Source organism: Propithecus coquereli, unplaced genomic scaffold (assembly GCF_000956105.1).
Source record: "Propithecus coquereli isolate 6110/MARCELLA unplaced genomic scaffold, Pcoq_1.0 Scaffold237, whole genome shotgun sequence".
NCBI lineage: Eukaryota > Metazoa > Chordata > Mammalia > Primates > Indriidae > Propithecus > Propithecus coquereli.
In genome coordinates, this window is record NW_012147919.1 from 3,569,098 (window position 1) to 3,583,171 (window position 14,074).

The 14,074-nt window shown below is 50.9% G+C and overlaps 1 protein-coding gene across 1 annotated transcript in view; it reads right to left on the reverse strand.

Annotated features, from left to right (window-relative positions):
* Positions 1-13,800, reverse strand: part of BMP7 (bone morphogenetic protein 7) — a 79,101-nt gene extending 65,301 nt beyond the window's left edge. The window contains exon 1 of the mRNA XM_012645843.1: positions 12,853-13,800. Within this exon, the coding sequence (XP_012501297.1) occupies positions 12,853-13,270 (418 nt within the window). The 5' untranslated portion in view covers positions 13,271-13,800. The remainder of the gene's footprint in view (positions 1-12,852) is intronic.
* Positions 13,801-14,074: the final 274 nt, after the last annotated feature.

The window sequence follows — 14,074 nt, forward strand, 5'->3', positions numbered from 1 at the left end:
GGCAACACAGTGAGACTCTCTCAAAAAAAAAAAAAAAAAAAAAAAAAGATGCTGAGAAGTCTTCAGAGGGGACAGCAGTTTAAATCGGAGCTTCCTCAGACTCAGAGGAGCCCCTGCGAACATCGTGGAGGAGAGAGGGTGTCTGAGTCTCTGGGTGTCTGCAGAAGGACAAAAGGAACAGATAAAACTCACGCTTTTTTATTTTTTACCCTTTCCCAAGTAGGGGATCTAGACTGTCAAAAGCAAAGGTCAGCAAACCTCCCTGAACGGCAGATAGCCACTATCGTAGGCTTTGGCCACCGTACGGTCCGCGTCGAGGCTACGCAACCCCGTCACTGCGGCGCAACAGCAGGCGCAGACAATTTGTAACCGAAGCAATGTGTTCCGATAAAACTTTATTTATAGACCCTGAAATCTGAATTTCATGTAATTTTCACATGTCAGGAACTATTATTCTTCTTTTGATTATTTATCACCCATTTTTAAAGGTGTAAAAACCATTCTTAGCTCACAGGCTGCACAAACACAGGCGGCGGGCTGGAGCTGGCCGGGGGGCTGGAGCTGAAGCAAGCAGCTCTCCCTGCTTTAAGCAGCTTTTAAGCTGTAAGTAGCTTTCACGCTACAGTGAGACGTGGAAAAATGCAGCTTCTCGGCTCAACCTCCCTCCCCCACCCTGGAATAAGTTACTTGCCAGGAGAGGGAACCAGGTAAGAGAGAGATCTGCCCTGGTTCCTCCTGCGGAACCTTGCAAGAGGAAAATAAGGGGGCCCCGTTCTAAATGTGTTGAATAATCTTTTAGCATCATCGGACAAAAGGTCCAGTAAAGATGCTGGTTCTGGGAGCCGACGCCTGCTCATTTGCGACTTGGCCCCCACTTGAGTCTCCAGGGCATTTCAAACCCAGGCAGAGCTGTGCTCCCAGGAGAGGGCTCGCGTTTTGATTGCAATCTGTGTGCCTTTCAACCGGAAAGTAATCCATCCGACTAGAAATGCTGTTTTTCCCGCTCCCCAGCATGGGCCAATGGGCTTGAAGCTAAGGCTCCCCAGTGAATTCCCAAGTTTGAGGAACGTTGCCCTAAACCAGTGGTTCTCCACTGCGGGTGACTCTGCCCAGCAGGGGACAGTAAGCAAGGTCTGGAGATGTGTTTCCTTGTCATGACTTGGGGGAGGGGCCAGGGAAGCTGCTAAACACCCTACAATGCACAGGACGGCCCCTAACAGAGAACCACCTGGTTGAAAAAGTCGACAGTGCCCAGGCTGGGAGACTCCGCCCTAAACACACCTAAACAAGGCACTTCCACGTTCCAGAGGCCCAGAGATTTCTGGATGCCCCTCGTCCCCTGCTCCCCGTCTAATTGTCTAATATTAAGACAATTAGAAGCTCAGGGTTTGAGCAGGTATAAGGCAAGTAGCTTCATTTATTGTTTCCTCCTAAAGGAAATGACCAACCAGCGCCTCCGTCCTATAAACATTTACTAGCCCTGGAAGGTTGCTAGGCCCCACTGCCATTTTTAAGGGCTTCTCTCTCTCTCTCTCAAGAAATGTTAGGTCAAGTCAGTCAGAAAACAGAAGTTGAGAGGGGGCAAAGATTGGCGGGTGGAGGCGGGGTTTACAAAGTTCAGGACCAAGAGGAAAACTGAAAGATCTAAGACAACTCCCCACCCCCTCTTTCTTGCCCATAAACAAATGGCAGCTTTATATTGGCCACCTTAGGAAGGAGGCAGAGAGAGTTTTAAAGGTCTCGGGGTACCGTCCTGTGGGTTTTTCATTTGCTTGCTGAGTCCCTATCGTGTTAATGGGTCTGTAGATGGATTAGTTATTAGCCTTTGGGGCGTGATACCCCGAACACACGCTAGGACTGGCTCTCCTGGCCCCCAATTTTGGGAAGAGCAGCACCCCAGAGCACCTTACGGCTGAGCTCACGGGTGTCCGTGCACCCCTAACTAAGAATTGACAAGAGTTAACATCATGGTTGCTTCCTTTTTTTTTTTTAACAAACTTTTTATTTTGGAATAACTTTAGATTTACAAGAAAGTTGCAAAGTTAGTACAGAGAGTTCCCCTATACCCTTCGCCCAGTTTCCCCCAATGTGAACATCTGTAAGCACGGACACTGGACAAACCAAGAAGTTAGCAGTGTGTTACTAGGAGCTAAACTCCAGATTTCTTTTGGATTGTGTCAATTTTTTCACCAATGTCCTTGTTCTGTTCCAAAATCCAATTCAGGCTACTACATTGTACTTTCTTTTGGTTTCTTATTAGTATTATTAAAAGAAAGAGGCCGGGCGCGGTGGCTCACGCCTGTAATCCTAGCACTCTGGGAGGCCGAGGCGGGCGGATTGTTTGAGCTCAGGAGTTCGAGACCAGCCTGAGTAAGAGCAAGACCGCGTCTCTACTAAAAATAGAAAGAAATTAATCGGACAACTAAAAATATATAGAAAAAATTAGCCTGGCATGGTGGCACATGCCTGTAGTCCCAGCTACTCAGGAGGCTGAGGCAGAAGGATCGCTTGAGCCCAGGAGTTTGAGGTTGCTGTGAGCTAGGATGACGCCACGGCACTCTAGCCCGGGCAACACAGTGAGTCTCAAAAAAAAAAAAAAAGAAAGAAAGAAACCTTGACAGGAACAAATGGAGCTTATTTCAAACTTCTCCCTAACCCCATCCGTCCTCTGCCTCCCCAGAGGCAGTGGCACCCTGAAGGCAGTGAGTCCTTCCTGCCCACGTTTGTTTCCAAGGTGTTACTGCCATACGTATGAACCCACAAACAATCAATAGGTAGTATTATTTGGTGCCCGTGTACGTGTGTGTCTGTGTATATCTGTGTGTAACTGGCAAACAGTTACATCCTAAACATCTTTCTGCGACTTGCCTCCTCCAACTTGACACTCTGAGTCTACGCTGACACATAAAAGAGGTCCAAGCATTTGAACGATTCTATTGCATGCCCTTCGTAGATCTATACCAGTTTATTTCTCCCATCCCCTGCTCATGGACATTTAGACTGTCGGTGACTTTACCATACTGCAAACCATATGCAACAGGTGTTCTGTGACAGACGGTAAAGACGGCTTCTGTGGTCCTCTCTGCATAACATCTCGAGAAATTGCTCTTGAAATACCAATCTCTAGCTGCCTCTGGAATTTCCCCACGGCTGGGGTGTGGGAGCACGTAGGGGCCTCCCACACATGAGCCCTCAAGGCCCTTTGCCCTGACAATATTTTTAAGCCATGAAGACCGAGGAGAGGGGATTTATCAAAAGCAGGATGGTAACAAAAGGGAGAGGTATGTGCCAGCTTATTTTATCTTACTCATCAGAATATGTGACCACAGGTCGGGCGCAGTGGCTCATGCCTATAATCCTAGCACCCTGGGAGGCTGAAGCGGGAGGATCATTTGAGCTCAGGAGTTTGAGGTTGCTGTGAGCTAGGTTTAGCCATGGCACTCTAGCCCAGGCAACAGAGTAAGACCCAGTCTCAAAAAAAAAAAAAAAAAGAATAAGTGACCACAAAGTCAAGGTCATGGGCTTGGCTTCTGTTTTTGTGGTCACAGGTCCAGGAGGGAAGAGGGGATGACCCTTCCCAGCTGTGCAAGTTGGGACCCTCCAGTTTCTTCCTCCCTGCAATGAGAATGACACTACTTACCTTGCAGGATGCCGAGAGAATCCAATGAGGGGCCCGACAGAGATGGCCATTATAAATCCATCACTGCTACAGAAAGATCTCGACCCCTGGCTTTATCACTGTGATTTACTGCAGAGATGCATTTAGATGGTGAAGGCATCTCTGGATTTAGCTTCTAGATTGGGCCAGGCAAGACCCTGCCTGGACTAAGTAGTGCCTCTAAGACCCAGGAGAACAAGCAGCTCTTCCACTCTGGGCAAAACCTCATGATGGGGCAACGACCCACACCTTCCGGAGAAACACCAGGAGTCGCCGCAGTAGCCAGGGCCAGAGTAAGGCTCCTTGATTAATCCCCGGGTGGTGGAGCGGACTAATGCTGAAGCTGGCCTTTGCTGAAAGACAAGCCTGAAAGAGGGAAGTCATTTTACAGGGGGGAACGGAAAGAAGTGGCTATTCTTGTTGAACCATGTGAACAACTCAGTGAGATGGAATCTTCTAGAAACATTGGTCTCCAAATTGGGGCTCAAGCCCTTGGGGGAAGGCCAGAGAACCCACTGGAATTCACGAAAAAATATATTACAATTATAATTGTTAAGTAAACTTCAAGAATGATCGATATGATAGAAATTGACTAGCTAAGCTTCAACAAAAATCTCTGTATAATTGACAGGTGGGATCGAAACACGATCTTGGTTCAGTAACAGCCTACAATTCACTTCTTCCATTTCGATCATGGTATCTTGGGAGGTATTCTTCACCGATGACCGCGTGGGAGTCATTAGTGCCACTTCCAGATTCTTTCTGCCACTCTGCCTTCCTGCGCGTGGGGTGGAATCGTGGTCCCCTGCCCAGCCGGGGTCAGGTTTGGCCACGTGACTAGCTCTGACCAGTGAAATGTAAGCAGAAGCTCTTCCAAGTAGAAAGTCATTTCCACCTAGAAATTTTAAAAGCCAATCCACAATTCACATTATTCCCTCTGGAAAGGTAATGTGACTATCTTGGTGAATATGGTGACATTCTGAGGACCTGAGCCACCCCTAGCAACCCCCACTGCCACCAAGGTACAGAGCCCCCACCAAGCCACGATGGACCTATAACTTGATGCAAATGAAACCAAACCTCTTTGATTTTAAGCCACTGAGATCGTGGGGTTTTTTGTTACCACACAATAACGTCATGTATGCTGACCAGACAAAAGGTCAAAGATCATTGAAATTTGGGACCAGACCTTGAGCTCAGTGATCTCTAACCATTAAACCATGATTTTGAAAAACATCAAAGAAAATTCCACCACACTGAAAATTTTAGGGACAGCAAAGTGAATTAAATTTATATTGTTTGTCAATTAAAATTGTGTTAACAATCAAAATTAAATTTGTATTAATAATGATTAGTTAAAATTCATATTAATTGACAAACATTAAAATTTTGTGTTGTTTTTATTTTTAGTGCCTCCTACTTAAATTTCCATTTTCATCTATGTTTATAAAATATTAATACAAACTATCCCAACTATCCTGCGGTAGTTATACGACTTCTTTCTATTTAGGGTGTGTACTCAAAAAATTACTAGCGGGAATTCGAGGACACTGCCTAGAATGTCTTCGCACCGTTCACGCAACAAACAGCCAACATCTGAGCATCTTCTACGCCATGAGAATTCTGCAAGTCAGCACGCGGACAGAAGAGTAAACGTCTGGAAAAAAACAGTCAAGTGTCCTTTACCGAAGGCCAGAACACAAGCCACTGAAACCACAAAGAAACCTTGCTGGCCTTTGCGGGTGTGTGTTCAGGCCAGATGAGCGTTTGGACCACCGTAGGCCGACAGTGCTCAGTGCTTAGCTTTTTTGTTTTTGTTTCTTTCCCCGCAAACTACGTGAAAGCAGGAGAGAGGCTGGAGTCACAAGACGGTGCAGGCCCAAATCCAATGCTGAAAAGCATGCAAGTCCTCGATTTGGGAAACAGTGCAAGTTTTTATTCACAGCCAAATTTAATTAAGCCAGACAACAAAAGATTGAAACTTGAAAGCCACTCCAGGGAGATAAAGATGTGATAGAACATGTGACCTCAGAGATGCAGGGAAACTCAATACTCGGAGTTTTCAAACGGCAGAGAAAGAGTGGAAGGGAGCGTATGAGAAGCCTCGACTGAGAAAGCCCACCCCTCGGTCTCGGACCCCGGAGACATTCTCTTTCGCCCTCTGGTCTCCAGAGGCCTCTAAACACACAGGGCTCCACACAGGGCTTTGTCGCCACGGTCTAACCCCGGCTGCGGGAGCCACGGGCAGCCTTGCACCTGCTCCAGTAAGAAGTGGGAGAGTCGTGCAGCTCAGTTAATGAATGCTTTGGGCTTGTCACTCCCTTGAAGGGAAAGACAATTTGTACTTTGACCGTCTTCCAGAAAGGGGTGGGAAGAAATACTTCAGTAATGTAATTTTTTAAATTACTTTTTCACTTTGAAATGATTTTTTATTTAAACTTGCAAAGATAGTACAGAGAGTTCTTATATATCCCTTTACTCAGTTTCAGTTTCCCAAGTAGTAAAATTTTTAAATAACCATAGATGCTAAAACCGAGAGAGAGATTCAGCATTATTCTATTGGACGAGGGATCAGGTGAGTTCGGTGCATTCATTGCAATTTCACTGGTCTCTGAAAGAGGAGGGAAGTACATGCATATACGTACCTTGGGGCCACTTCCTTGACAGCTATAAAATAACACGTATGGCTTAATCTCAGTATTTTAAGATTAAGTACTTAAAAACTAAAATTTCAACTAACATACCAAAGTAAGTCTTGATCTGGCCACCGCAATAAAGGCAAAAGCTACCATTTATTGTGCACCAACTCCCGGCCAGACCCTCCACACGGGTGACAGGATTTCATCTTCTTCAGAATCTGTCGAGGGGGGAATTATTATCTGGCCTTTATAAAATGAGAAGACAAACTCAGAGATGTTAAGTAACTTGCCCAAGGTCACACAGCTAACACGCAATCATAGTGGAAACAGACACATGGATTTAAGCTGTGTCTAAAGAGAGTCACTGTAGAAGCCGTTCCAATCTCCCTTGCCAAGTCACACCCACTGCTGTCACCGGGAACTTCCGTTACACGGTGATGAAGCCCCCCAACCCCCGACTCCATATATCACCCAGAATTAGCTGCAAAGTGTCAGGAAACTTGGCCAGGCAGCCCCAAGCATCAGCGAGGGCTGGAAGCCTTCACTGTGAAGCCCTTTATAGAAAGCCGCGGTTGGCAGCCCCCGCTCCTGCATGGGGACAAATTAACATTGGCATTCCAAACACAGGAAAGGAAGGAAATTGGAAACACAGTTTATACTTGGCCAGCCCTTTGAAATACTGTACCACGCTACCGACATCAATTAATGAAAAGCAGGGTTGTGTGAGAGGCTCTGGTTTGGAAATGCATTAACACACGTTAAACATGTTTGCACAGGAACCGGATTATAAGCGCCCTGGCTCCAAAACAATAAAGCAATTACCCTAGAACTGGTGCGCTCAGAGTTGTCATTAATTCAATCCACTCCACGCGGATCAGCAAAGGCTTTGCGCCGCTCCCCACAATGCCTCCGACACGGATGTTGAAAGGACGGCAGTGCACATGCTACTCTGAGTCCCACATAAGTAAGTGTCAAACTTCATGCACTCCTAATATCCCCAAATCATAAACACTTTGCTTCGGAGAGGGGGGAAGTACCCAGCGGCAGCCCTGGTATGCACTGGCACTGCCATGTCGCTTTGGGTTTGAGCAATTTTTTGCCAGGGAAAGTGAACTATGAACTATCTGCTCCATATTAAGAAATACCAAGTCACATTTTTGTCAAGTATTATTTGTCAAATGCCATTTGCTGCAAAATCCGGAATTCAACCCCAGCTTGAAGACACAGCTAATAGCAAACGGCTCACATAACAGCCATGGTCGTGCGTGGGATCGTTTGCAGCAAGCAAACCCCCCGCCTCTATAAACTGGTTCAGGAACTGGAAAGAAAGCATCTGGGGCTCTGGAAAAAATACAGGACCCTGCATGCTGGGAGAACAGACTTGAAAACAACCCAAAAGCAAGTGCCGACTTCACAATTTTGCAAGAATGCTAAGAGAAAGGATTTTAGAGGATGCAGGTGAATCTCACTGTTTCTGACCTGCAATAGAAAGAATTGGCTCATTTCTTGAAAGACCCGCATCCCCGGGCACTGCGTCTACAGACATGCCCACCTGTGTTCCTGCATCCGGGCCCAAGCAACAGACATCACTGATGTCTCCTGCCTGCTCCGTCATCCTGCTGACGTCACCCGCCCAACTCCACGTTGATCTGGGATCCATCAAGTTGGAGCAATTTGAGTGTGTAAAGCTCAATGTGTTATCATTTTCACCACAAATTAACAGTTTCTATGTAAATATTGGTATTTCCTCACCCCATGAAGGCGAAAGAAGGCAAAATGGCACCGGCACATTTGATTTAAACTAATTAAAAGCAGAGGGTTGTGCAATTCAATATATTGATTTTACCAGTGGGACTTAAATCTTTTATAATAAGTGTACACAGCTGCATGCTCTCCCACCACTACGCTGTAAAGGCTAATCCTCACATTCCTCTGACAATAACATGACAGGTCCCACACATCCCTGCCTGTGCCCCTAACCCCAGCGACACTGCCAGAGCGTATTAAGGCAAAGCTTTGCAGCGGCATGCCAAAAAACCAGTGTGTCGACAGCCCCCAGCTCAGGCTAAAGAGTGAGTGTGAAAAAATCAACGTGGCCAGCGGCATGGTGCAAAGCGCTCTCCATTCAGAACGTTCAGCCCGTTAAACGGACGGGCAGGCCGGGAAAGGGCGGAGACGGGGCAGCTTCAGGACACTCTGATTCTTGCAATGGGCCAAATATGACCTTACCAAATGGGGGGGGGATATTAAAGCGATAGGGGTGATCAATCAACTTAGACGGGACTCTCCCTGAAATGAAGTCATCACTTGTCTCCGAGTTCAGCGTGCATGTGACGTTCGCTCACATCGCAGGCGTTCCCGTGGTCGGGGATCGAACGCCAGCTGTGTTTGTCTCGGCAAAGGCTCCGCAGCCTACCGAGGCGAGGTAGGGCCCCAAACCGTAGCTCGCCGGAACTGCCTCTCTTATCTCTGTGCATTCGGAGAATCATCCCCCTCGCTGCCCCGAAACCGATTTTTATAGGGACTACCTTCCTTACCCCTTCCTCAGGGCCCACTTCACAACCAAATGAAAACTCTGGAATAAAAACCAAAAATAGCCACCCAAGCTGGCAGTCAGTGCTCAGCCTTAACGTGCCTTGATTCCAGAAACACATAGAAGATCAAAAAAGTTCAAATCCGGGTCACATATATCCTTGGGAAAAGAGGGGGAAAATCTTTGATTTATATAAGCAGGAAAATGAGGTTTAAAAGAAGTGATTTTGAAAGGGTTACTAAAAACACAGCTGTTGGTGCACTCCTATAGTGAAGGCGCTCTGCAGAAAGAAAGAAAGAAAGCAAGCGGGGAGGCTGTGTGACATCTATATTAACCTTTGGCTGCTCACCAGTGAGGGCCGGCGCTCCGAGTGCTGGAATGTGGAACAGCCCCTTCCAAATTTTAACACAAGCCAGGTTACAGCTGCAAATGCCTGCAGTCCACGCTCCCTTCTTGAAGCACTCCCCGAAGGAAATTTTTAAACTGTAACAGAATCTTTTTCTAATACTCTACAGTGGTAGGGCCTGCTCTTAAGGGGCAAAGGGAGAGATCTTAATGCCAAACACTTGTCAACAAAAAGGACAGGCAGATGGCATGAAGCAAAAACCAAACTGCATAGCCTTCTCCCTACTCTACAGCAACGTTAACAAAAGCCACTTTTATACACTGACTGCAGTAATGATAGGTTTCCGACTTTCTCTTTTTTTTTCAATTTAGCTTCGAAGATTAAACAAATTTCATTCCTTCATGACCTGAGATAAACAGGAGTCACACTCCCCCAGCGCCAGCCGGCTCCTTTAGAAGATTCCCAACAGAGCTGCGCTGGGTTCTCCAGAGAAAGAAGGGTGAGGGCTATTGCTAGGTCCGCTCTGCTGGATGGCTACTGCCACTGCCTGGGGACTACTTAAGAGAGGGTGGCCTGTTTTGAATTCCAAAATTAAGTCTACACAGAGGAGTCAGGGGCTTGTTAATCCAAACCAGTTTACAAACCTTGCCATTGAACTTAAGGGGCCCAGGCTGGGAAGATGTGAGTCTCACGCAGGCAGCTCAGCTCACACTGCGCGGGGCTTTATTGTACAGGCTGCGCTTTGTCATAAGGTGCAGGCTGAAGTCCTCGTTCCCGGCACCTGGTTTTGTCGTAAATTCCCCTCGAGTTTCCCCTCTGGTTTAGATCCTGCTCAGCCTGGCAAAAAACTTGAATTCCGAGGAGAACGACTTATAGGAACAAAAACCAGTTTGGCTGCAGACAGAAGGAAGAATAAACGCGCCAGGTCTGCGAAAGCCTTCAGAATTCAGGCAGGGGTCCCCCACGCACGCACGCACGCCGGCCTGCAGGACCGCAGAGGTATGCGGCGCCGTGGGGAGAGGGCAGCAGAGGAAGACAGCATCCCCCCAAGATCCTCCTCAAGGGTCCCCCAAAGTCCCTCCACAGTAACAAATGATGGTTTGATATGTGCAAGTGATACTGTCTCACTCTTAGGCAAAGCGTGAGAATAAACCTGCCTTCAGAAAACTTCAAATATTACAGATCAACGTGTTCTGCAATCCAAGGAAAAATAGTGTGCCTTCTCAGAGAACTCAGAGCCCCCAATAAGCCTCCTACATGAACCCCCATCCCTCTCCAAACCCACTGCCGCTCGCGAGTCCTTCCTACGGAGAAATTCCGAGTCACAGCAGCACAGAAGGGACCGGAGGTTTATTCCTGTGCTGTTGCTGAGCAGAAACGAAAGGCCAACCCTAAAAGCATCTACAGGAAGCGTCTCGCCAAACTGCAGCCCAGGTCTTCACCTCACTAATTACCTCGAGTTTAGAGACAGAGAAGGAAAGAAAACAAGGTCAGTGTGCTCTGTTAAAAGCCACTCTGCCATCTAATTTGGAGTGATGTTCCAGAGAGCTGGACCTGAGAAAGTCAGGGTCCCACAAAGCCCAAAGCCAGCCCGACTGATTAAGAGGCTCAGACAAGCTGGTCTTTGTCCTTTCAAGATGAAAGAAATGGATTGAAAGGTGTGTGTACAGCCAGAGGAGGAAAACCACCCAGCTGTGGCCTTCCCAAACAAGCCCCAGCTTGCTTCCACTGCCATGGGGGGAGCAAACAGCCCGCCCCGAAGTTCCCAGAGTCACCCAGTTAGTAACCTGGTCCTTCTGTGGGCTGCGGGGAGCCCCCGGGTCTGGCCACACTGCTGGGACGCAAGCATCAGGGCACTTTTTGCACTGGGTTTACAGAGCCTTCCACAGAAGCCAGGGATTACAAATACCTTTTTAATGACCCCAGCCAGGCTCTGAAGGCAGCCTCTGGGACCTGCTGCATTCAGCAGGAGTCGTGAGTACCCAACAGAACGGAAGATGCCATAAATCCCCCAGCAGAGAAAGGGCCCTGGTTAACCCCAGGCTTCAGGAGGGCTACAGAGCACTGTGTTCACTAACACTTTTACGTGTATTTGGAATTTTTCTTTAATTTTTGGCATAGGCAATAAATACACGTTGTAAAAGGAAAAAAAAATCACACAGACAGAAGTGCAGACAATGAAAAGTCAAACCCCAGCTCCCAGCCCTTAAGTCCCAGCTATGCCCCGCGCCCCCACCAGTAAGATCTCCTTCCCGTTCCTGGTGTCTCCTTCCAGTAGCAGGACACGGATGACACACAAGCGCACGTGCAGCCGTACTCGTCTGCTTCTTACCTGTTTCCACCTCATATATCCTGGAGATGGTTCTAAATCAGGACACATGGAGCTGCCTCGTTCCTAACTTAAACTTTCCTGAAGTTACTTTGGCATCTAAACCTCCCACCCCTTGCTTGCTGAAGCTTGTTTCACTGTTTGAATTTGGTTATTATTAAGTACAGACAATGGCCTCCCGGGAACCCAGGGACCTTATCTGGAGCGGGAAGCTTTAAGGCGGATCTGCGCTCCCTCGCACCCCCAATCCGTGCCCCGGGTGCCCAGCGTGGGGCTTCAGTATCATTATTTCCATGTTGACACAGCTCCCGTGGGCGTGAGTTTGCTGTCTTGCCACGGTTCGGGTTTTCGCAGCAAGCTACACAAGCAGAATGAAAGCGGCTCAGGAAACAGCGCTATCGGGCGTGTTATCTCGGAAACCAAATATTTGACCGTCAGCCCCACAGCGCGCTGCCGGGGGTTAGTTTGAGCAGGTCTGGTGAATGTGCGCGCACAGAGCGAGGGGAGCCGCCCGCCGGGCCCGTGCAGCAGTCCCAGCCTCGCGTCCCGGGGTCGTGGCGGCTCCAGCTGGAAACAGGGTCCCCCGGCCGCCCCCGGATGCGTCAGCTCGGAGATCCCGCGCCACCCAATCGCCAAAACCCGTGGTTTGCGCGCCACACGTGATAAACGCTGAAAATGGATTCTGCCGGCCCGGGACCTATCATTAAATATTTAAAATAGAAAACTCGCAATGGCAACGTTTCTTCCCCAGCTCCAGCCGAGAGTGAGGGGGGCGCCCGGCGGCCGCGAAAGAGGGGCCCCAAGGTGCTCGGCGCGCGCAGTACGTTAAGGCGGGCGCACCGCGAGGGGACAGGTAGGGCTTCCCAGGGCGGAGAAGGAAGCGCGACGCCCCCGATGCCAGGGCCAGGCTGGCCTGAGAGGGGCCCAGGAAGGGCGGGAAGGCAGCTTGGCCGAGAAGGGCTCTTTAAATCCAGGTAGCGCGGGCCGCGCCGGCTCGGGACAGCTCACATGACCTAGCCCTGCGCTTTGAACTGAGCCGCGACCGGGCGGGCGCCTCCGGCCCCAGAGATGCGGCCAAAGGCATAACAAGGAAGGGGCTTTGCGTAGGTCCCTCCCTCCCGATAACCCCCACAGGCCAGCAGCGCTTCACCCTCCCTACCTAGGGGCGCATAGGGCTTGGGGTCCACTAGGGCCAGGGGTGAGAGATCCTCCAGTAAGCCCTGAGGTTTTGCAAACGGCTGGGAGTGGAAAGCTGGGCAGGCTGGATGCTAGCAGCGCAGCAGCCCCCTCCCTGTCCCAAAGCACCCCTTGACAGAGACGCGCACCCCCATTCCTGCCCTTACTCACCGAGGTTGACGAAGCTCATGACCATGTCGGCGTCGGTGAGGAAGTGGCTATCTTGCAGACTGGCCAGAGGAGGGCCCTGCGTACTGAAGACGGCCTTGTAGGGGTAGGAGAAGCCCTGGCCGTCGGGCCCGCCGCCCTCCTCCACTGCCATGGCATTGTAGAGGTCCAGCATGAACATGGGCGCCGAGTTGTGCTTGCCCTGGAGGTGGGGCCGCGGGCGATGGGGCAAGCCCAAGATGGAGAGGATCTCACGCTGCATCTCTCGCCGCTCCTGGCTGCGGAGGCGCCGGTGGATGAAGCTCGAGTGCACCTCGTTGTCCAGGCTGAAGTCGGCCAGGGCGGAGCGCAGGAGGAACAGGGGCGCCCAGAGCGCCACGAAGCTGTGCGGCGCCGCGGCGCGCAGCGAGCGCACGTGCATCGCGCCGGCTCTACGCGCGACCCGGGCTCCGGGCTCCGGGCGACCCGGCCCACGCCGCCCCAGGTGGCAGACGGGGGCAGGCAGCCGTCCACGCCGCTCGGTCACTTGCTGCAGACCGGCCCCGCTGCGCCCGCGCCAGACATGGCCCCTCCCCGGCCGGCTGCGCTCTGTCCCGACCCCCGCCCCTTGTTCGGCGCTGGCCCGGGGCCCCTTGCCCCGCACTCGCCCGGGCGCACCGCAGGGCTTGGAAACCAGCTCCAGCGAGCGAGCAGGCGAGCGAGGAGGCGGGCGCGGGTGGGAGGAGCAGCCAGCAGACCTAGGAGTCCAGAGAGCGAGCGCCGAGGAGTCAGCGAGGCGGCGGGCGGGCGGGCGAGCGCTCCTTCCTCCGGCTGCTCTGGCGCTCTCGCCCTAGAGCAGCGGCGACCCACCCTCTTCTAACCTCGGGTGCGGAGAGCAGGGGCCCCGATCGCTCTCCCAGCCCTGCGCGCCCTGGATCGCACGAGAGGCCGCCGCAGAAGCCCCAGTGGTACGCGCTGGGCTGGGAGGAGGAGGAGGAGGAGGAGAGGAGGAGGAGGAGGACGGGCTTCCAGGGGCCCCTCCCGCGCCGGCGGCCTCCCACCTGCCCTCGGCCCCGCCCTCCCCCCAGCTGTGCCCAATGGGTTCATTCATCCCTTCCAGTGCGCTCCGCAAATATTTACCGAGTGCCCACGGAGTGCCCAGCGCCGGGCCGGACGCCGCGGGGACGTGGAGGCAGGAATCCGAGCCGGTCCTGCGCTCTCGGGACTCGCAGTCCGGACCAGGACG